General features: G+C 35.6%; 1 protein-coding gene across 3 annotated transcripts in view; it reads right to left on the reverse strand.

The window, feature by feature from the left end:
• Window positions 1-24,745, reverse strand: part of LOC136034673 (heparan-alpha-glucosaminide N-acetyltransferase-like) — a 52,708-nt gene that overhangs the window by 14,421 nt on the left and 13,542 nt on the right. For all 3 annotated transcript variants that reach the window (XM_065715988.1, XM_065715989.1, XM_065715990.1), the window contains 6 exons: window positions 21,540-21,732; window positions 14,430-14,634; window positions 5,523-5,678; window positions 3,959-4,089; window positions 2,656-2,828; window positions 392-578 (listed from right to left, as the gene is read on the reverse strand). In XM_065715988.1, the coding sequence (XP_065572060.1) occupies window positions 392-578; window positions 2,656-2,828; window positions 3,959-4,089; window positions 5,523-5,678; window positions 14,430-14,634; window positions 21,540-21,732 (1,045 nt within the window). The remainder of the gene's footprint in view (window positions 1-391; window positions 579-2,655; window positions 2,829-3,958; window positions 4,090-5,522; window positions 5,679-14,429; window positions 14,635-21,539; window positions 21,733-24,745) is intronic.

A 24,745-nucleotide genomic window follows, 5' to 3' on the forward strand; every position in this document is an offset into this window, starting at 1 on the left:
AAACAGTATCTTAATCGAGAAATTATTAGCAAAATTACACATATTTCGAATAGGCACAGTGTAGATTTTGTAAAAGGAAAAGTCCAGCGTCACAACAATTCAAACAAACAAGCTTAAGTTTTGAATCAGTTATGGTTAAAGAAACCCTATGAATATACTAGAGAACACACATCGTTTGAAATAATTGACTAAGGTTGCCTCCCCCCTCCAAACACAAAAAAAAAGAATTCAATAAAATCAAAATTTTCATTACATTCCCTATTTTCTTTGGTCAATTTCTTGTTGTTAGTGTCAAAGAAGTTCATCAAATTATGAACATTTCACCTTATATACTAAGGAAAGGGGAGAGTGGTGTTCGTCCTAATTTTCGTATATATAGAATTAGGCATACCAAAGATTTTTATTCACTGGTATAATTCCGCCAAATTGTGTGAAATTACAGAGGGCTCCTCCCAGCAAGCCGAACAATATTGCAAATGAAAGCCAACTGGCTAAACGGCGTTTCTTATCTTTGAAAGTTAGTATTGTAATACCAGTTTGAACACCAAGTAACGTTTGAATGATGCTAGTGACTGAACCTAGAAAAAAAGACAGACAAGCTATATAATAAATTGAGCCATCTTGATTGAAGTTCACAAAAAAAAGGAAAGAAAAAAATAGTTTGAACGCACAAAATATAATCGAATAAGTTTCCACTTGGACTTATTTTGGGTAGCTGAGGTAAGACTGCAGCATATTTTTTTCTTTTTTTTATGTCTCACAATAAGCAGACGGCTTTGCCTTACCTCTTGAAAAAAATTCTTTCAGTTTCTACAGTTTCAATATGATAACAAATTACATTTCAGACAGGTGCGCTTTAGCTCCTTAACAGTAGGATACTTCAGGTTCTGATCGGACCAACTGCTTGGTGCCCGGTGAGGGCAGCAAGTGAGCCTAAGCAAAGCAAGATGCTTAATTTTGAGGCCTTCATATTACAATTCTAGGCCGAAGTTTGCAGTTATTGTCTCCAAAACCGTTTAATACGAGACTTACAGAGGACAAAACACCATCTATAAATATGAACTTGTCGTCTATCGAGTTTAGACTTGTAATATTGCCATATATGCCTTGTAATCAAGAGGCTCAGCAGACCATGAACCATTGACAGAATGAGTATAGATGCTTGTGTATAGTAAAGTTGAAACCATTGGATTTGTTGAAATGCGCAGAATAAAAACCAGCAGATGTACAATGGTAAAACCTGATTGGCATACAAACAACCTATGCACGAGAATCTAAAAGCAATTCAATCACGGGGTTTGCAAATCATTATTTAATGCAAAATATTTAAAATGAAGGACACAAATCACCCTGTCTGTGTAAGGGGATATAAGAAGCCGTTGGTGAATATAATGGGACAAACAAATTTTTTTATATAGTTATAACAATTATAGCCTCATAATCCAAAAATTCGAAAATTGAAACTTCATTAAAATGCGATTATAATTCAGACTGACTTCTAGGATTTCTTCTGTTTGTGCAGGTACCCCAAAACTCTGATTAATTAACATCCCTTGGTATCTCCCCACAGACAACATAAAAGCTGGCCATGCCTCCAAATATACATCCAGACAAGACAGGCATGGTAAACAAAAAGCCTCTACAATAGAAAGGAATGACTTTGATATCGTCGGGTACCAAAGGTAGCTAAACAGCAACACGTTATCCACTAACTCTACAACTTCTACTACAAGACAGGATATGATTCGTCTTTTTTGTGACCATTTTTGCTTCCATAGGTCTTGAAGGACTGGACAGACGTAGTATTTTGCTCCAGTATTTACTGTGTGTTTAATGTGCGAACAGTAAACTGATATTTAGACAGAAAAGGCAACATTTTACATGGCAGACCCTTTGAATGTATTGAACATGGACCCTGCCTAAAAATATATATACTACCTCTCATTCTACCCACCGCTTTTTGTGCTACACTTTGACTTGTTTTTCCTCAGTGCGTGAAATTTTAATGCTCTAACACAAGAGCAATGAGATAAGAAGTTCTTTTAAGTGCCTCAAGAATGAGAAAGCTTACTTATTCATATTTGCTTAAAAATATATTTTAAATCTAATTGTTTTAAGCAATCTGCAAATAAATAAATCACAATTACCGATTGGCTACTATTGCTCTTCAGTGCTAAGCTCGGAAGCATAGGATTTTACAAATCTTTTCAGGATTTTATTACCATTTGCACCTCAAAATTTTAACAGGATATACTATAAGGTTGTCAAGAAAACCCTAAAGATTTTAAACACTTATCACTCTAAATAAAACTTCATAAGATTTCTTGAAAAATTTTCAAGTTGAAAATAGCGACAAAATCCTTAGCATAAAACACATTCAGGGAAGCACTAGTAAGACTTTATCACAAAGAGCGGTGAGTGGAGGGACAGAAGCCCCCTTCACATACTGGATAGACTATGCTCGTTTTAAGTTTTAATGTTTCTCTTTGCTATAACAAAAAAGAGTTCCAAAAAAGACTAGATTTCTATGATGCAGGACAATATGTATTTGCACAGTAGGCAGATAGACTCGTCCATTTGTGTAGGTATGTATTACTTTTTTTATTAATTAAAAGGCAAGAATAAGAAGATAAAAGGTGAAAAGGCTTTCCTTACCCAAAATACCCTCTGGATCGAAAGATCCACTTTTATACACTTCTCTTGCAGTGGGAAACTTGTATATATGACTCTCTGTTAGTAGAATTTTATCAATGTATCCAGTGGCACCTCCAATGCAAAAATCAGGATAAGAAGCATTATCATGAAGCCCACCTGGACCCAGGTATCCACTAGAATAGGACAAGAATGATTAAAGAAAAAATCACGAGTCGAAACAAATAGTCTATTTGTTTGAAATGCTTGCTAATGTAAGAAATCAAAACTCAACCATAGGCACGGCCTACGGTAATAAGACAGCTTATCATAAGACAGTTTCTCGTGTAGTTTCAGCGTTTGATTTGAATTAAAGGCAAGATGGCAGTTCTTAATTTATGTTAAGTCTAGAACTGGTTAGGATTTTTCTGAAAAATTATCAGAAACTTGGCAAATAAAAAGTTTTGTAGGGGATTTGCTACACCAAATTTGAACGTCTTTAACGAGAAACGGGGCTAAAGCTATTTATAAAAAAAAAGAGATAGCAGGCAGATTTTGTTTGAAGTAAATTTAAGTGGCTTAATCACTTTATCTCTCTAGTTTTTGCACCAAACCTCAAATTAAACAGGATTTTCTCCATTCACATTTATCATGTTTTTCAGGTAATTTCACCCAAAAAAGCTGACTTATTAAGTAATAACTGATCTACAAAGAAACATCCAATAGTCGTCTACGTCCCTGACAGAACACTTATTTTAAGATTTAATGAAATGTTCTTAAAGCCTTAATCCGTTGCAAAGATCTCTAGCAGCACACCCCATTCCCAGGGAATAATGACTGAAAATATGGAAGAAAAAATAACTGAATAAATAAGAACCACGTGGCTGCTCCTCCAGAAATAAGACGAACTATAACAGCCCATCGAACGACTTTTGATGCAAAATATTAGAGGTCATATTTCATTGGTCGGAGCATTGTTAGTACCGAACACGAGAACATATATTTCTAAAAAAAAAAAAAAAAAAACTTCGTAAAAAAAGTAGCGTTTTTACTGTATTTTCAGAAAAAAAAAGATAGGTTTGAATCTGGACAATCGGCCGTAAGGATTAGCGATCATCAGTTTTTCATTTCTAATAAACGATTTTAGTGTCAAAAATGAAAATGACTTGTGTTTAATTTGCAATGTATACATATATATATATATATATATATATATATATATATATATATATATATATATATATATATATATATATATATATATATATATATATATATATATATATTTCCCTTTCTTCATCAGCTCTTCTCTCTAATAAATACTTACGTAGGACATCCAGGAACAGGCAAACCAAACGTTAATCCTGTATGTATAGCAAGAAGCACGAGAATTGCTACCCAATGAGGCCAAGCATTTGACACGTCAGTCAGTTTAAGAACTGATGCTCCTTCCGGCTCCTAAAGTGAAAAAACAAATAAATAAAGGTAAGTAATCTAGCATTTTATCACTTTGACATCTACATAGGAATCTCGTTCAGAAGTAAGGAGTAAATATAATTTAGTTAATATTAGGAGTCCTGGGGAGACTAACTGTCATTTTCCAATTGTCCTGTCTTAAAAACCTTATACTGCAATTTAATATTTTAAATATTTGTTAGAGCACAATATGGTTAAATAGCACATTGGAAAAATGTAATTACCAAACAATTTTTATATGCTGTAAATAACTTAATTCAACGTGCAATATTTAGATTCAGAACCTAGGCTTATTTTAGGGGCTATGGAACTTAATTAGTTTTCACTTAGTAGAAACTAAAAAATTAAGTTACTCAAATAATAATGGTAAGATAAATATTTTAAATTGGTATTTTATGGTCAATTTGACAGTTCTGTGTGAAAATTGATGAGATTTAAATAACTGCTGTTACAATATTAGCTCCCAAAATTAAATAGCCACTGTCATTAATGTCTATACTATCGTGCTTAGCTTGAAATTCGTATATTTTTTTGACGCTTTTACAAGTCACAGCTTTGTAAGAATAAATTTACTTACATAGGTTAGTAAACAACTCAAAACTACTCACCGTGTAAACCTGTTACGCTTTTGAATACAATCACCGGGGGGGGGTACCTGTTCTTTAAGGCTAAAGACATACCTAACCTGAGCTAAATTATTATTACAAAAAAAGCATATTAATTAGCCACCACAAACGACTTGGTTATGTTGCAAATAGCATTTTAGCAAAGCCTTTTGAGGCATTTTAGCAAAGGTTTGAACTTCATATTTACTGTGTTTATTTTATAAATAAACATATTGCTAGATACTTTCCAGAGAAATTACCTAAGGATTTTTCTCGGTACACGGCTGACTGACCGTATTTCAAACAGTAGGCTGTACGAAAAATGTAGTTCAATCAAGCTTTCTAGGGCTATAATCGGAGAAAGGTTGAGATGGCTAGGGCCCGTTCTGCAGATGAAGGATGACAAATTACCAAAGATTGTCCTTTTCGGCTAACCGTCTAGGGCTAAACAAAAAGCAGGTCGTCCTCATTTGGGATGGGAGGATATGATCAAGAAAGATTTAGAGGATATGGAGCTTCCTGGGAGAGAGTGTAAAGAGGGAGGCCTTGAATAAATACGCAGGAGGAGCCCTGCGTAGCTCTGTTGGCCTCAGGCGGCTTGGTACTGCGGCGAGTTGTTAATAGTAGTAGTATTTTATAACGATTTACCATATAACAGATTTAGGGTTTTTGGTGAAAAAAAAGAAACACGATTTCGTTCAAATTAACACTGACCACTTAAAGCACAAGCCAATCAATTTGAAGCGTTAAATACTTATTCTAGCCTAGAATCGCTGATCATGAATATTGAGTGCCTCAGAATCTACGTACCTTTTGATGCATCAAACGAAGAGAGAAGAGAACCAATGTGGCAGAAAAAAGATAACAAACGGCAAAGCGCTGAAGAACACCTGGAATACGCAAGGTCTCTATTGGCTGGCCACGAGATCCAAGACAAGCACCAATAAAAAACAAGGTTGCAGATCTCTAAAATATAGATACAAAAAAAAAATCTAAAAGCCGGAATAGAGCTATACCATCTTTTAGGATTATATTGCGTTAGTTAGAGATTCGCTTCTTTTTCCTCTAGGCTGATCACAAAGTGCGAATCGCCACGGAAAGTTGGGGATGGAATCAATTAATGGAGGTCTAAAATTCAAATTAAAACTCAAAATCAAAAGGTCGAAACTAGCGATGGGACGAAGCCAATATTTCCCCCGATTTCAACACTAGTTTTGATGTATCGAATCTGATACGATTCTTGATCCCGCTATAATTTCACGAGCAAATGACATTTTTTATGGTACAATTAAGCACTTGCTGTTTCCAAATTTCTGGTAAGAGCACTAATAGTGACATATATACTCACAGGTCGCCTGTTTTTAGTAGTTTTGAAGTCAGCTCACTCAAACTTTGAGAACGATAGAATAATTTTCGGCATGCATGCCTTTTCTTGTGTCATATAAGATTATTTCATCGTATTTAGGGCTTAAATTTTAATTGTTTATAGTCTATAATTTCTTAAAAAAAGCTTACTACTGAAGGACAGAATTACAACACAAAGTGAAAATACATACAGATGCATGATGAAATCAATGTCTAGTGTTAATTGATACTCCATTTCTAAAGTTTTATTGTTAGAAAAGTGTCCTTTCAATAAGATTTTTCAGCTTTTTGCTGTTTCTTCTTTTTTATTATTATTAGCTTGAGGCTAATTAAAAAAAAAAATCTTATTTTTCTAACTTATCAAAGAGCTACATTTCTTTCTACAAGAGTTAGTTCTACGAAACCATGCTGGTTTATTCTAAGGCTTATTTCATTATAAAAATTTGGAACATGGTCAACAATAAGTGTGCCTTAACTTTCGAGAAAGAATATGGTTTTGAAATTTGTCTGTGATACTGAAGTTCAGAATTTTTCTGAAATTTAGATTTTATTACTGCATTTTTACAACTATGTAGACAAATTCTTATGTAAACTCAACGATTGAACAATAGGTAAGAGGTTCAGATAAAATTAAAGTCAGACAGCTAATCAGAAAACTTTCTTAAAAATTGGATGTGACTGCACTTCTTCAAGTATGTGGAAAAATTATGTTGCTAAAATACTGAATAAACTACAAAGCAAAAGGTTAAGATTCTTTTGGAGCTAGACTGCTAATGCTGATGCTAGAGAAACTATGAATATCTATATGTTACTGTGAATGTCCGAAATCTGGTTATGTCAACATTCACCGGTGAATGTCCGGAATTTCTTTTTCTCTTCTTGGATTGAATTGGCTTTGCAAATCAGCTTTTTCAGTCTTATGCAAGCTTTGATGGTAAAAGTTAAAGTTAGGTTAGATTAACTTATAAATATCAGGAACGGGTTGAAAACCTAACCTGTCACCATCAAACCTTGCACGAAATTGAAAAAGTTGGTCGGGAACGCTGACTAAAGCCAAGGAGAAAAAAGTATTTCAGACATTCATCGGTGAATGTCGACATTCACCAACTTCGGACATTCACGGTAACATATCTATATAAATTGATTAATCCCTGAGGTATTTCTTCTTTACTGAAACTTGAACCATTAAATGATTGGACAGCAACTAAATCATAGCACATATACGTTTAGTTTTTCTAAGTGATTCTTTATCGATATAACAATATCTAAAAAAAAACAAGAGCTAAGAGTTCATATGGCACTTGTGACGAGGCAAGAAGAGCTAAGAGCCAAGAGATCATATGGTATGAGCTCTAGCAAAATTCTATGAATCAATAGATTGATTTAAAAGGAAAATAAGAGGCTTAGTGCCGGTCAGTATTTAAATAAAGCTCTGAGTTACGATGTCCTCCTAAATATCAAAATGCATTAATATCCGATCACCAACTCATATGTTATAAATACCCAATTTTTTCTAATTTTTCCTCTCCTTTTAGCCCCCCAGATGGTCGAATCTGGGAAAACGACTTTATCAAGTCAATTTGTGCAGCTCCCTGACACGCCTACCAATTTTCATCGTCCTAGCACGTCCCCCAAAGAGAGCGAATCCAGTACGGTTCCGTCAATCACGTATCAAGGACATTTGCTTATTCTATCCACCAAGCTTCAGCCCGATTCCTCCACTCCAAGCGTTTTCCAAAATTCCCCCTCCAACTCCACCCAATGTCAAAAGATCTGGTCGGGATTTGAAATAAGAGCTCTGAGACATGAATTCCTTCTAAATATCAAATTTCATTAAGATCCGATTACCTATTCGTAAAATAGAAATACCCCAATTTTCAAGTTTTCCGAGAATTCCGGTTTTCCCCTTTAACTCCCCCCAATGTCACAGGATCTCGTCTGAATTTAAAATTAGAGCTTTAAAGCGCAAGACCCTTCTAAATATCAAATTTCATTACGATCTGGTCACCCTTACGTAAGTTACAAATACCTCAATTTTCAAAATTACCCCATCCCCCAAACTCCACCAAAGAGAGCAGATCCGGTCCGATTACGTCAGTCACGTGTCTTAGACAGGTTTTTATTCTTCCCATCCAGTTTCATCCTGATCTCACCGCTTTAAGTATTTTCTAAGATTTCCGGTTACCCTCAACTCCCCCCCCCCCAATTACGCTGGATCCGGTTGAGATTTAAAATAAGAGATCTGAGTCACGAGGTCCTTCTAAATATGAAGTTTCATGAAGATCCGATCACTCCTTCGTAAGTTAAAAATACGTCATTTTTCTATTTTTTCAGAATTAACCCCCCCCCCACCCAATAGAGCGGATCCGTTCCAATTATGTAAATCAAATATCTAAGACTTCTGCTTATTTTTCCCACCAAGTTTTATCCCGATCCCTCCAATCTAAGCGTTTTTCATGATTTTGGGTTCCCTCACCCCAAACTCCCCCCAATGTCACCAGATCCGGTTGGGACTTAAATATCCTTCTAAATATCAATTTCATTGAGATCCGATCACCCGTTCGTAAGTTAAAAATACCTCATTTTTTCAGAATTAACCCCCCCCCCCAACTAACCCAAAGAGAGCGGATCCGTTCCGATTATGTCAATCACGTATCTAGGACTTGTGCTTATTTTTCCCACCAAGTTTCATCCCGATCCCTCCACTCTAAGTGATTTCCAAGTTTTAGGTTTCCCCCTCCCAACTCCCCCATGTCACCAGATCCGGTCGGTATTTAAAATAAGAGCTCTGAGATACGATATCCTTCTAAATATCAAATTTCATTGAGATCCGATAACCCGTTCGTAAGTTAAAAATACCTCATTTTTTCTAATTTTTCAGAATTAACCCCTCCCCAACTGCCCCAAAGAGATCAAACCCGTTCCGGTTATGTCAATCATGTATCTAGGACTTGTGCTTATTTTTCCCACCAAGTTTCATCCCGATCCCTCCACTCTAAGTGTTTTCCAAGTTTTAGGTTTCCCCCTCCCAACTCTCCCCCAATGTCACCAGATCTGTTCGGGATTTAAAATAACAGCTCTGAGACACGATATCCTTCTAAATATCAAATTTCATTGAGATCCGATCACCCGTTCGTAAGTTAAAAATACCTCATTTTTTTCTAATTTTTCAGAATTAACCCCCTCCCCCCAACTACCCCAAAGAGAGCGGATCCGTTCCGGTTATGTCAATTATGTATCTAGAACTTGTGCTTATTTTTCCCACCAAGTTTCATCCCGATCCCTCCAATCTAAGTGTTTTCCAAGTTTTAGGTTTCCCCCTCCCACCCCCCCCCCTCAATGTCACCAGATCTGTTCGGGATTTAAAATATGAGCTCTAAGACACGATATCCTTCTAAATATCAAACTTCATTGAGATCCGATCACCCGTTCGTAAGTTAAAAATGCCTCATTTTTTCTTTTTTTTTTTTAGAATTAACCCCCCCCCCAACTACACCAAAGAGAGCGGATCCGTTCCGGTTATGTCAATCATGTATCTAGGACTTGTGCTTACTTTTCCCACCAAGTTTCATCCCGATCCCTCCACTCTAAGTGTTTTCCAAGTTTTAGGTGTCCCCCTCCCAACTCCCCCCTCCGATGTCACCAGATCTGGTCGGGATTTAGAATAAGAGCTCTGAGACACGATATCCTTCTAAATATCACATTTCATTGAGATCCGATTACCCGTTCGTAAGTTAAAAATACCTCATTTTTTCTAATTCTTCAGAATTAACCCCCCCCCCCAACTACCCCAAAGAGAGCGGATCCGTTCCGGTTATGTCAATCATGTATCTAGGACTTGTGCTTATTTTTCCCACCAAGTTTCATCCCGATCCCTCCACTCTAAGTGTTTTCCAAGTTTTAGGTTTCCCCCTCCCAACTCCCCCCCCAATGTCACCAGATCCGGTCGGGATTTAAAATAACAGCTCTGAGACACGATATCCTTCGAAACATCAAATTTCAATGAGATCTGATCAACCGTTCGTAAGTTAAAATACTTCAATTTTTCTATTTCTTTCCGAATTAACGGGCCCCCCAATCCCCCCCCCAGATGGTCAAATCGGGAAAACGACTATTTCTAATTTAATCTGGTCCGGTCCCTGATACGCCTGCCAAATTTAATCGTCCTAGCTTACCTGAAAGTGCCTAAAGTAGCAAAACCGGGACCGACAGACTGACAGAATTTGCGATTGCTAAATGTCACTTGGTTAATACCAAGTGCCATAATTACCATTGGAGGAAAATTATTATTCAAACTCAAAACGACGATTAACATATTTAACTTTAACTGATAAGAGTTCTAAATATGTATCATATAAATTATCATATATTGCAGAAAGTATTCCTCTCATACAAATGAAACCTACTTTTTTTGCATTTTTGCCAAATTTTTCTAAATAATTTATTTTCTAATAAATAGTAATGGAAAAATAGAATTTACCACTGAAAGAAAAATGTATTAGACAAAGTGACAATGATGATAAATGGGTAAGTGGTAACCAACGAAGTTTCAGATATGAATCATTTCTAAAACTAAGGGCTGTTTCAAACATTTTACGCAAAACTGAAAAGTATCCGCTAAAAAGTTCTTTATTTTGATTGTCTTTAAATGTGTGCTTTAAATTGTGAAGAATAATAACTATGTTCAAGACTAAGCTCCAAGTCCTATTTCAACCCGTCACATTTTATCGTTTATAGTAAAGGGATCATGTTATTATTATATTTTCGCAATAAATATTTATCATTAAGATTAACAGAGCAAACAGTTGCCATTCCTTAGTTGACTTCAAATGCCGATTCTTCCTCATTTGAAACGTTTTAAATTTTAGGTTACCACTGGCTAGAATTCTTTTTTTACTAGATTGAATCTGACAACATGACATTAATTAACAGTAGCACATTGGAAGTAAACATTATCATTGACTTTTCATTTGCCAAACTAAGAAATACACAGTTTTTCAATGCTCTTCATCTACCACACACATCCTACTACCCTTATGTCATAACTTCCAATAAGAGCAAGAGCTAAGAGCTCATATGGCACTTGTGACGAGGCGAGAAGAGCTAAGAGCCAAGAGATCATATGGTATGAGCTCTAACAAAATTCTATGAATCAATAGATTGATTTAAAAAGGAAAATAAGAGGCTTAATGCCGGTCAAGATTTAAAATAAGAGCTCTGAGTCACAAAGTCCTTCTAAATATCAAAATTCATTAAGATCCGATCACCCACTCGTAAGTTATAAATACCTAATTTTTTCTAATTTTTCCTGTCCCTTTTGCCCCCCAGATGGTCGAATCTGGGAAAACGACTTTATCAAGTCAAATTGTGCAGCTCCCTGACACGCCTACCAATTTTCATCGCCATAGCACGTCCAGAAGCACCGAACTCGCCAAATCACTGAACCCCTCCCCCAACTCCCCCAAAGAGAGCGAATCCAGTACGATTCTGTCAATCACGTATCAAGGACATTTGTTTATTCTATCCACTAAGCTTCATCCCGATTCCTCCACTCCAAGTGTTTTTCCAAGATTTCCCCCTCCAACTCCCCCCAATGTCAAAAGATCTGGTCGGGATTTGAAATAAGAGCTCTGAGACATGAATTCCTTCTAAAAATCAAATTTCATTACGATCCGATCATCTATTCGTAAGATAAAAATACCCCAATTTTCATGTTTTCCAAGAATTCCGGTTTCCCCCTCCAACTCCCCCGAATGTCACAGGATCTGGTCGGAATTTGAAATTAGAACTGTAAAGCACAAGATCCTTCTAAATATCAAATTTCATTTAGATCTGGTCACCCTCTTGTAAGTTACAAATACCTCAATTTTCAAAATAACTCCCCCCCCCAATTCCACCAAAGAGAGCAGATCCGGTCCAGTTATGTCAGTCACGTATCTTAGACAGGTTTCTATTCTTCCCATCCAGTTTCATCATGATCTCACCGCTTTAAGTATTTTCTAAGATTTCCGGTCTCCCCAACTGCCCCCCCCCCCCAATTATGTTTGATCCGGTTGAGATTTAAAATAAGATATCCGAGTTACGAGGTCCTTCTAAATATGAAGTTTCACGAAGATCAAATCACTCCTTCGTAAGTTAAAAATACGCCATGTTTTCTTATTTTTCAGAATTACCCCCCCCCCAATTCAGTGGATCCGTTCCAATTATGTAAATCACGTATGCAAGACTTCTGCTTATTTTTCAAACCAAGTTTCATCCCAATCCCTCCAATCTAAGCGTTTTCCATCATTTTAGGTTTCCCCACCCCAAACTTCCCCCGATGTCACCAGACCCGGTCAGGATTTAAAATAAGAGCTTTGAGACACGATATCCTTCTGAATATCAAATTTCATGGAGATCAAATCACCCGTTCGTAAGTTAAAAATACCTCATTTTTTCTAGTTTTTCAGAATTAACCCCCCCCCCCCAACTATCCGGATCCGTTCTGGTTATGTCAATCATGTATCTAGGACTCGTGTTTTTTCCCCACCAAGTTTCATCCCGATCCCTCCATTCTAAGTGTTTTCCAAGTTTTAGGTTTCCCCCTCCCAACTCCCCCCCTAATGTCACCAGATCTGGTCGGGTTTAAAATAAGAGCTCTGAGCCACGATATCCTTCTAAATATCAAATTTCATTGAGATCCGATCACCCGTTCGTAAGTTAAAAATACCTCATTTTTTTAATATTTCAGAAATACCCCAAAGAGAGCGAATCAGTTCCGATTATGTCAATCATGTATCTGGGACTTGCACTTATTTTTCCCATCAAGTTTCATCCCGATCCCTCCACTCTAAGTGTTTTCCAAGATTTTAGGTTTCCCCCCCTCCAACTCCCCCCAATGTCATCACATCCGGTCGGGATTTAAAATAAGAGCTGTGAGACACAATATCATTCCAAACATCAAATTTCATTAAGATCCAATCACCCGCTCATAAGTTAAAAATACTTCATTTTTTCTATTTTTTGCGAATTAACCGGCCCCCCACTCCCCCCATATGGTCAAATCGGGAAAACGACTACTTCTAATTTAATCTGGTCCAGTCCCTGATACGCTTGCCAAATTTCATCGTCCTAGCTTACCTGGAAGTTCCTAAAGTAGCAAAACCGGGACCGACAGACCGACAGACAGACAGACCGACAGACCGACAGAATTGGCGATTGCTATATGTCACTTGGTTAATACCAAGTGCCATAAAAATGGAGGATAAGTTATTCAAAATCTAAATATCTCGCTGTCGGGGTCATTAGTATTAAAGATCTTCTCAAAATTTACACGAATATAACCCGACTTTTTCCACTTATATTACCAATTCATGCGTCTCAATTAGTCCAATCGAAGCAAACCAATCACTACATAACCCCTGCTGGGTATCATTCTCTACAGCTGCTAAATAAAAATCCATGGCTGTATAATCACTACATCCATTATTTTTGCAGCGATGACGCGAAAAACAAATATTCTTTGTGTTTGAATAGTTTCTTCCAAAAACAGCTTAAAATACATGCAAAATCAGTCTGGTATCACTAAACTAAAATTTTTTGCAGGTGTTTTTCTGATTAAACCAGGGTTGGTGTTTTGGCATTACTCACAGTTATGATAGCAACAATTGCAACATAAAAAACCTCTGACATGAGAGCCACAAATCTCCACAAAACAGAAATTACAGACTTTACACTTGATTCCCATACCCTCTATATAATTAACGCGAGTTATACAATCAGCATCCCAATGTCTATAACAAAAAAGGGCAAGCATGGAACATATTTTTTACTACAGCATCATGTTTAAATTTCTTACTGAGAAACATCAGAAAGAAATCTTCTTTTGTGCCAAATATTCGATACGCGACTGCACTAACTTACAATATGCCTATAGGCTCTTTTAAAAGAGAGAAGGGATTAATACCGTGACCTAACAAACCAACCAATTTCCTATCTACAGATAGAAACAAACCTGCCTATAGGTACATTCGAAAGATTAAGCAACCAATCAAAACAAGCTACGACTAAGGAGAACACCGACTAGCCTTTCAAGCTATGCTATCCAATTAAAAGCATAAGGTATAGCATATCCGAACATTTTCCATCTTTGAAAGATAAGCACACGAATTATATTCAGAAACTATAGAAATCTGCAGCGAAAAAAAGAATTTAAAAACCTTTTTTTAAATTTCAAAGACCAAAATATCATTCAAAAACCATAAATCACAAACAATTCATAAACAGAGGTGAAAGGACTGTATGCAGTCTGTATAACCTCATACAGATTCTGGAATTTGAAATCATAAGCCTCGTGAGTGTTTTGATACATACCCTCAAAATACCTTTAAATACGGTCCATTCAGCTTCCTTTCTCTTTAACTGGCCAGTTATTGCCATCGGTATACACACACCCATGATCCAAATAAACCATGGGAATACCAAATCCGCTACCAGCAGTCCATCCCATGTCGCATGCTGAAAAAACCAATAGCCACCTCCACCACCATTCACAAATATCATCACAACAATGCTCAGCCTAAAACAAAGTAATAAATGTGGACAAGACTTAAGTTCCCTTATATTCCACATTTTTAAGCAGGTACAACATTACCAACTATTATCAAATTGACACTCAGGACATTAGGATAGTGCTAACTTCCATAGTACTGATTCCTCAAAACAAATTTGATGTATATGCTCGACATATAGTACCTACACTTTCTGTTTGAGTTTAAAAATTTTTCTACAGGGTGGATATGGTGCTTGAAAAATTGGTTTTGCTACAAATTTCTTTTTCTTTCTTACACAATGATGTATTGTTCATTATGTTCTACTACGGAGACGGAGTTTTTGATTCACTTCTGTAATATTTCACCTCAATTCCCCTTTTTTTGCGAGTATGATGACCAATATATTTCTAACTGTAAGGAATAATTGACAAGATGCCCAAAAAAGGTCAGTAAGCAATTTTTCACGAATAACCTCTGAAGCAAAAAAAAAAAAAAAAAAAAAAAAAAAAAGAAAAAACACAGAGATAAGCTGTTCAAATGGGATTTAAGAACAACATTAAAATTTGAAGAGAACAGATATTATGTTGCATACGACGAAAGCTGCCCCCCTCTAGCTCCATTCTTTACGCTAAAGTTTATCTATTAATGATTTGGGAGCATTTTAGAGTTCAAATAGGCAGTTGGTATTTATAGGTTTTTTAATCACTTATAGCCTTTCAAAGCACGAAAACTAGAATTTTCATAGTTAAAAGCATCTCCAAATAAATAAATCCTTATATTCACTGTTTGTGAAATGTTGTGAAAAAAAAACAAAAAAGACAACAGACTTTTGTCTGATATTAAGGGATTGGGGTGAAAATGAAGATTCAGACTTCAGCACTAAGAGTGGGGATTAGTCATTACATAGTTATCACTCGATAGGATTCCGGCCTTATTCGAAGAAAAAATATGATTTGCAGCACAAATTGGCAGAAATCAGCATTTTCATTAACCCCATTTCTTTTTTTGCTAAAAAAATGCACTAGAAAATTTAACTTCCGATTGAATGATCCCACTACCGATATTCTATAGCCACTAATTCAAAATGATCACTCAGGGAAAAGAAATAATCGAAAAAATAAAAACGTATCTGTTGTCAAATATCTCGGAGAAAATACAAAATTTCGTGTTTTGGAACATAGGAATTTAAAAATTTTGTAGCAGGGTTCTAAGAGATCCTGAATATAATACTGCAATTTCTGTGATGATCGCATCCTTCGTAGGGGTGTTTGGGTGGGTTTTTCGTAGGGATCATCGTAGGGATTTGGGTAGAACTAATTAGACTCCTAGCCCCCTCCGGAAAAAAATAAAAACAGAGACCCTTGGCTATTTTATCTGTGCTCTCTATCCGGCCTAAGTCACGATAATAAAACTGTAACTTCTAAAATCCAAATCTAAACTTTTAATTACTAAAAATTTCCAGAGAAAACAACAGCTCGGTCTTGTGGGATGCCACCATAACAAGGAGGGGTTGGAAAAATGTTCTGATGAAGGGGCCAAGATGCCATAAAAATGCATTTACAGACCCATTTTCTTCTGGGAGTCCAGAGTAAAGTTTAGATTCAAAGTCCCCCCCCCCCAGAAAAGCAATACCTAGTCTGTTGTTACATCTTAATATTACATATATATTTTCCATCATCTCACGAAATATATTAGGGATTAAGAATATAACAAAAGTGTGTTTTTACCCCGACATAGATAAAAAAATAAGCAAGGAGCCATCCTCCAAACTTATTTTGGGAAAATTACAACATGCTTTACCTTACATGCGGGTATAACTTGTGCTTCAGGATCAAAGAAGAGGTGCAAAAACTTTCCCTGGTCATTGCAAATTGTGCCAACAGGTTAAACAAATCATGTTTAAAATAGACAACTTTCTTTGGCTGATCTTAAAACCCACCCACTATGATGGAGTATATCTCCAAAACCTTTATGACCGATCCCGAAGCAACACCTTGCGAAGGTTGGAAACAAACAAGGAAGGGCCAGTGCGGGCATTTAGGTTAAAATTATCAGAGGTCGCCTTTCAGGCGGATCTTCTTCAGACTTTCTTAGTAGGTCTTGACTCCCTTGTTGGCTTTCATTCACGACAACTGAAAACTTAAAATGACAAGAGCAGTTGCTATGAGTTTATTGACTGGAGATAAATCTTTTAATATGTTCATTTATTTATTTTTCCAAATTGTAAACAAGCCAGCCCTCCCCTCGAGTATTGCTTGTAGTTTTCCCCTAAAGAGTATACAATAACTATTGACTGTGGCATAAGTGCTACTGTTACTACTACTAACAACTCGCCACAGTACCGAGCCACCTGAGGCCAACACAGCTACAGAGGGCTCCTCCTCCATCCCAATCTATTCAAAGCCTCCCTCTTTACACCCTCCCAGGAAGTTCCCTTTTCCTATAGATCTTTCATTATAAAATCCTCCCACCCCAGATGAGGATGATTTGTCTTCCGCTTAGCCCAAGACAGTTGGCCGAAAAGGACAATCTTCGGCAATTTGTCATCATTCATTCACAGAACTTGCACTAGCAATCTCAACCTTTCTTTCATTTTAGCCCTAGAAAACGGGATTGAACCACATTTTTCGTAGAGCTTTCTGTTTGAAATATGGTGAGTCACCAGGGTACCGTACCGCAGTACCGCGTAACAATCCACAGGCAATTTCTCTGGAAAACATCTAGGAAATCTTCATCCGCTTTTCGGAGCGCTCATGCTTCAGAGCCTTATTCTACCACTGTCATCACAGTAGCTTCCATTATTCTAATCTTGGTTTGCAGACTTATCTTCCCTTCCTTCCAAACTTTTTTTAACTGTGAAAAAACACCTTGAGTCTTGGCTGGTCTACTTTTAACATCTACACTGCTCCCACCATCTTTACTAATAATACTACCAAGGTAAGTGAAGCTGTCTACCTGATAAATCTTTCCGTTACTCAACGTCACCTTTTCATCTTCACTTATTCCTAGCCTTAGCGACTTAGTCTTCTTAACATTAATTTCCAAACCTATTCTAGCACCCTGAACTCACAAAACCCCTAACATTCATTTTGCTCGCACTTTCATCTAGGATACTTAAATCATCGACATAATCTAAGTCCAGAAGAGACTTTTCTCCCCATTTGATTCCGTGGTCTCCCATTGCCTTTCCTGTGCTCCTTAAGACAAAGTCCGCCAACATAATCCATATAAAGGGGAATAGAATATAACTCGGCTTAATTCCTGATTTGATATAAAACCAGCTTCTAACCCATTTCCTACCATAACTGCAGCAGTGTTATTTTCGTACATAGCACTAATCATTTTAATGTATTTGTTTGGTATGCCATACAAGGATAAGACCTTTGCTAAACCTCTTCTATCAGAACAATCGAACGCTTGCTCATAATCTATAAAACTGGGGACCAACATCCTCTACTTTTTCTAAAACTGCAATGTTCTTCTCTCAAAACTTTGTCTACACCACCTCGCAATCTAAAAAGTATCATAGTACTAAGTAATTTGCTACCGAAATAGACCAGACTAATGCCTCGATAATTACCACCCTCACTGTCATCATCTTTTTTTTACATTGGTTTAATTAAGGTTTTCCTCAAATCGTTAAGTACTTCCCCTTTTTTCAAAAATCATATCCATAATCTTGAGTACCTTATTTCTAGCCTCAGAGTCACCATCAGTACCTGAAGTTTTTTTAGTGGTGTCGCTAATTCTTCCTCACAAAACAAATCCTTCACTAATCTTCTTGAAATTCGGTCGATACGATAGTCATTTTTTAACGTCGTAACATTCCTAGTTCCAATTTTCATGTTCTTTAAATCATTGAAGTTATTTTGGCCTTAGGAAAAGCAATGATCCCGGATATCAGTGCAGGACAGGGATCAACATATCTTCTCAAGTCTACACCGAAGCGCTTAGGACGGCTTAGAACCAGACAGCAAGAAGTCCCGGGACCTCAATATGAATGAAGGCTTTGTTCAATCCTGGGCCCATCTTGGTCACAAAATGGAATTCAGCACTTGGCAATGGTCTTCTATCAACAAGAGTCAAAATTTTACACAGACAGTCACAAGCATATTACCTCCAATTATTTATTCATACCGATAAAGACGATGCTACTACGGAGAGGCAACCCATAGTAGACAAATTAGCTAGGAAAAGGTTCAGCCCAAAAAAGCACGTCAAAATAGACAAATCCCAGAAGAATTATCCATTGATCAGAATTTCGTGTGAATACTGTATATATGGTATATATTCCTCTGTATATATTTGTGCGATATATATATATATATATATATATATATATATATATATATATATATATATATATATATATATATATGTTTTTAACTACGTAAAACTTGCGAATCACAACATTCTTTGCTGTCCCATTGTCAGTGCATATAAATAGATTGTCAGGTTTACCGACTCTTGAACATGCAACATATAATGGTCAATGGGAAAACAATCCGTATTCAGATCTATACCTCATGATTCTAATGATTGCCCTTGAGCTTTGTTGATGGTGATTGCTAATCGACCAGTCCCTGAGTCGCCATCGTCATTTATATATCCCCCTGTGCACCCCGGCGTCCCCTTTGTAGTTATGTCCCTGTGTCCCGGTCGTCATTTATATTCCCTGTGTCCCGGTCGTCATTTGTGTCCCGGTGTCCCAGTCTCTGATTTCTCTTTGAGTGTCCCGGGCGTCATTTATATTCCTTGTGTCCCGGTCGTCATTTATATCCCCCTGTGCCCCCCGGCGTCCCCGTTGTAGTTGTGTCATTTATATTCCCTGTGTCCCGGTCGTCATCCCGGTATACATTCGTTTTTGAATTGGTATATGATGAAATAAATTTTTAATTTTTTCCCTTTTTTTCCTTTTAGTTTTTTTTATTGGTTTTGACCTTTTTTTAGGTTTTTTAGTGTTTTTCTTTTTTCTTTTTAGTTTTTTTTGAAGTTTTTATCTTTTTAGTTTTTTTATTTTTATTTATATTTTTTTAGTTTTCTTTTTCTCCTTTATTTTTCAGTTTTTTTCCTTTTTTTAGTATTTTTTTTTTTTTAGTTCTTTTAGTTTTTACCTTTTTTAGTTTTTTTTAGTTTTTTAGATGAAAATTTTTTTAGTTTTATTCCTTTTTTTCTTTTCAGTTTTTTATTGGTTTTTACCTTTTTTTTTTAGCTTTTTTAGTTTTTTTTCGTTTTTTCTTTTTACTTTTTTTTTTAGTTTTTATCTTTTTTTATTTTTTTTATTTTTATTCTTAATTTTTTTTTATTAGTTTTTAGTTTTTTTTGTAGTTTTTGCCTTTTTTAGTTTTTTCAGTTTTTTTTTTTAGTTTTTAGATTTTTACCTTTTTTAGCCTAACCAGGATTTGAACCTGGGACCTTCATTCTCCGTTCTGACACCCTCTCTCACCGAGTGACTACTCCAGCATGTTCATTTTGGTGTTTTAAATGGTATATTATTAACCAAATTAATGTGTTTTACAATATACTAAGCATCGTCATAACAAAAATGACGACAACTAATTTCATGACGTCAGTCAACACAGAAATTAAGTTCTGAAATTAAGTCATGAAATTAGTTACCGTCATTTTTGCTTTGACGGTGACGTCATTCAAGTTATATAAGACATATGTTCACGTAGAAATCTATTAATGTTTAAGTTTACAATGACTGATGAAGATGCTCAAAGAGTCTATGCCAAAAAACCTGCTGCTGATAGAGAAAGTCAGAAAAGAAAGCGTGCCGAGGAACTATCAGCAGCAAGTTTTTTGGCATAGACTCTTTGAGCATCTTCATCAGTCATTGTAAACTTAAACATTAATAGATTTCTACGTGAACATATGTCTTATATAACTTGAATGACGTCACCGTCAAAGCAAAAATGACGACATCTAATTTCATGACGTCAGCCGACACAGAAACATGACGTCACCTGACAACTAATTTCATGACGTCAGCCGACACAGAAACATGACGTCACCTGATCCACAGATCCACAGACAGACAACTTATTTTTATATATATAGAAGATATATATATATATATATATATATATATATATATATATATATATATATATATATATATATATATATATATATATATATATATATAGTGATTCATTTATATCTAATTGACAGGGAAAAGACGAGTTGCCTATTCTAGAAGCAAAAAACTAAGTATTTAATTGAAGTATTAACCTTATTTATTTATTTCTATTACTCCAAAGAAGATTCAAAGAAGAAGAAGGACCACATATAACCTTTTACAAGGCCCTGATACATCTGACTTGTCGAGTCAGGTGTTAAGAAGGTTTCGGTACACTTCAGCTCCTAGCAAACAAAATCAGGAACTTTTTATTGTAAACAAGTATTTTAGTGCGAAATACTAGCACAGAATGGATTCAGTATATTAAGAAATAAAGAACTTTTATAATTTGAAGCTCCACATTTGAGAACTTTTGCAAATCCAAGTCGATATACCTGATCCAATTCCTACCATTGGAGACCCCGTTAAATCGAATTTTACCAGCCTCTATAGTTCTATTTTTGAAGTATTAAAAATAGCTTGTGTATACTCAACATCTTCGTTATTCCCCGACTTTTGTTTTGGCTATTAAAAAAAAACAAAACAAATGGTTAAATGTTATTTTACAATATGATCTATCGAGCTCACTGGTAGGAAATTTCAATTTTGATAGTGATTACTGGACCAAATAAGCAAGAAATTTTACGGGTGAGGCTTCATTGCAACTACGAAGATCAACTCTACTTACAAAGTATCTACCACAGCGGATAACTACTAATAGTTTTGAATACCACGGCTCAGATTATTTTTTTTTTTGCACCTTTTAGTAAGAAACACACAAGTAAACTAGGAATAAGAGTCTGTTACCCGCGAAAAGTATCCAGCGATGCAAGCCTTTTCGTCTTTTGAGGGTTCTGACATGTTGAATCAGCAGCAGGGTAGGCATCATTCTCATTTCTTTTCTGATTTGCCTTCCATTCTTGGAACTTCCGTGACCCATAAATGGTCAAGTAAGAGGCAACAGCAAGGCACAAGTAAAAAATGCTGCTGTATAGTATAGCTATAAGAGAAAGATATCTTTTTTTATAATAAGTTTTGACAAACATAGATAAAGAACGATAAGGGAAAACGAAGAGATGGAGTACATAAGCAAAGGTTATTTTTTTAGTTTCTTATGAAAAGCATAGAGATTTTAACTAATAGATGTGTGCTGCGAAGTACATCATGGTAGCGACAATAACTGCAACCTAGCAAAGAGCGATCCTCGGCCCAGAGTAACCGAGAGGTAGAAACACATTTTTTTTTTTATAAACGATCTAGTGAGGAAAAACTTCCATTTGACGCCAGTTCAGGAATGATAGCTATTAATTCAGTTAGTGTTAATTGTAAAAATTACTGCAAAAATAATTTCATAGGGACTTCTCCTCAAAAAGAGCACCAAAGTGAAACGAATCGCACACGATGGGAAACTCGAGTTTTATTCGAGCATTAAAAAATATTTTTACAAACTTGAACCCCTGAATAAGTCTAGAATTTGATTTTTCTTTTTATAAATCAAAATTCAAAGTCTTTATAAAAGTTAGGGCATTAGCAAATGTAATGCAAGCACTTTATTTATTAGTTTTTATAGTCAGATAAAATTTCTAATTAACCAGATATCTATTGACTTATTCATAGCAAAAAGTACTTCTGATAGTGGATTAAATAAAAAAAAAAAAAAAAAAAAGTTTTTTTTTCTGAAAGTAAGGAGCGACATTAAAACTTAAAACAAACAGAAATTATTCCGTATATGAAAGGATCCATCCCCTCCACAACAACCCGCTCTTTACGCTAAAGTTTGCGCTAAAGTCTTAAGCATCCAACAGTTCGTTGTCACGATCTGTTTGATGCGGAGAAGCTAGTAATAACACAAAAGAATGTCAAGGACCTCGATTATATTATTTGCTATAGACAACAGCAAAGATACTAAAACCTAAGGAAAAACCAAAACGGCCATTATTAGAATTGAACAAAACAAAAGATAGCAGAGATTTAGAATCAACATTTGATCAAAGTAAAAGCTTGAAAAAACTTTACTATGTGCTTCTATCAATAAGAACCAACAGTCATAAATAGTGAGCGATCATGTTAGCGGCTGTAGCGGAAACCTTGCCGGTGCTAGAATTGGTAATGCAGTGTCGATCATTTGCGTAAAAACGGAAATTATTAGGATTACGCTTTTGCTTATAGAGTAAATATAAATAGTTCTTTAATTTCGACGATTCCCAATGAGTTAACTATAAATTCGGAAAGTTTTTAATTAAACGAACAATTCTTTAACGTTGATTTTCGTAATATGCCTGTTCATTCCCGTCATTGTCCAATTTTAAGAGATTTGCGGGTGTGGTGGAAATTGTCAAGGTATTGTCAAATTGTGGAAATTGTCAAGGTGGAAATTGTAAAAAATGCAGTGATTTTTTGGACTCCAGATAATCTTTTAATGCCCTGGAGACAAGCAAATGCGCGGGAATTTATTTAGAAAATCATCTAATTCGTTAAATTCTCGTAAAAACCATGGATTATAATCAAAATCCATGAAAGGACAAAATCCTGAAAGAAGAATCTGAAACGAAGAGACCAACCATGACACAACCAAAAAAATAAGAACAATAATAACTTGGGAACTTGACTTGGGCTAATGAAATTCAGAGATAAAAACATATATCTTGAATGATTCTCCCGTATAAACTAGGGTCCAACCAATATGAATTTTTGGAATCCGATACCGATACGACACCGATATAATTTACCAATAAATTCCCATTCGAAAAAAACTTACAGTTTAAACCCCCCATTGTCTAGCCATATTCACACTAGTATGTTTCTCCCTGGTCTATTACACATTAAAGAACAGCCTCAACAATTCACTCCTGATATGAGTTCTCTAATTGAATTCGTTCCTAATTGGGTACAAAGTCAATTTGAGTTCTCTTGACTCAATAGTTATGCTTCAGCAAAAAACATTAGACCCAACAAATTTTTTTTCAGGCTATTATTATTTTTTCTTTGTTTCTCTTACTTTTTTATGTTTCAGTGAAAAATAATTGTTTTCTACTTGTAATTGTAATTGTTACCGCTCGTCTTTTTTGTTGATTTCTTTAGTTTTCTGACATTTTTTGTTCTATCTTTTAGAATAAATAGTAAAATACTCTCTATAGAGCATATGCTCTATAAATACTATGTTAAGAAAACATCCTATAAATCGATATACTATTAAAAATTTTTGATAAATATCCCATAAATAAACAGCTTATAATGCTTTTGCCATATTTTGTTTCTATACGTATTACATTTTAAGTGATAAAATGTAGAAATTTGACTAGTTAGTTAGTGCTAGATATTTACAAATGAATCTTATCTTAAAAAAATAGCCGTATCACTGCTTGGCGTTAATGGGATTTAAGTATTTGCAAAATAAGTAAACTAAAACAAGACATAAAAACAGAATGGCTCAGGTCTCTTTTGCAAATTTTCCTTTTTATGATGCAAAAAGAACGATAATATGAAGATATTTAGCTGAATGGTTAGATCTTTTTAGCCGAGTGGTTGAAGCACTGTTTTGTTCACCTTGTGGGCGCAGTATGTAATTAAATAAAAAAAAGAAAAGTTTTTTTCAACTGAAAGTAAGGAGCAACATTAAAACTTAAAACAAACAGACATTATTACGTATTTGAAGGGGGATGCTCCCTCCTCAACACCCCGCTCTTTGCGCTGAAAAGTTTTTTAGACTTTTAAAAAAGGTTCTAATTGTACTAATTAAACGACCCTTGCGTTTCAGGAGCCGTTCTTAAATAATTGGGACATAATTCAAACTTTGGCGTAAAGAGCGAGGTATTGGGGAGGGGGGAACCCCTTTCAAATACATAATGATTCCTGTTTTTTTTAAGTTTTAATGTTTTAATTTTTTTACTTAATTTCTGATCGTTTTTTCAAACAATGCCGGAACATCTGGTCCCACCTCCATGAAAAAATACTCCTCCCCACGGAAATATCCTTCACCCTCTTGGAAACCACACTCACCATGGAAAATTCCC

The sequence above is a fragment of the Artemia franciscana genome, chromosome 13 (assembly GCF_032884065.1).
Source record: "Artemia franciscana chromosome 13, ASM3288406v1, whole genome shotgun sequence".
NCBI lineage: Eukaryota > Metazoa > Arthropoda > Branchiopoda > Anostraca > Artemiidae > Artemia > Artemia franciscana.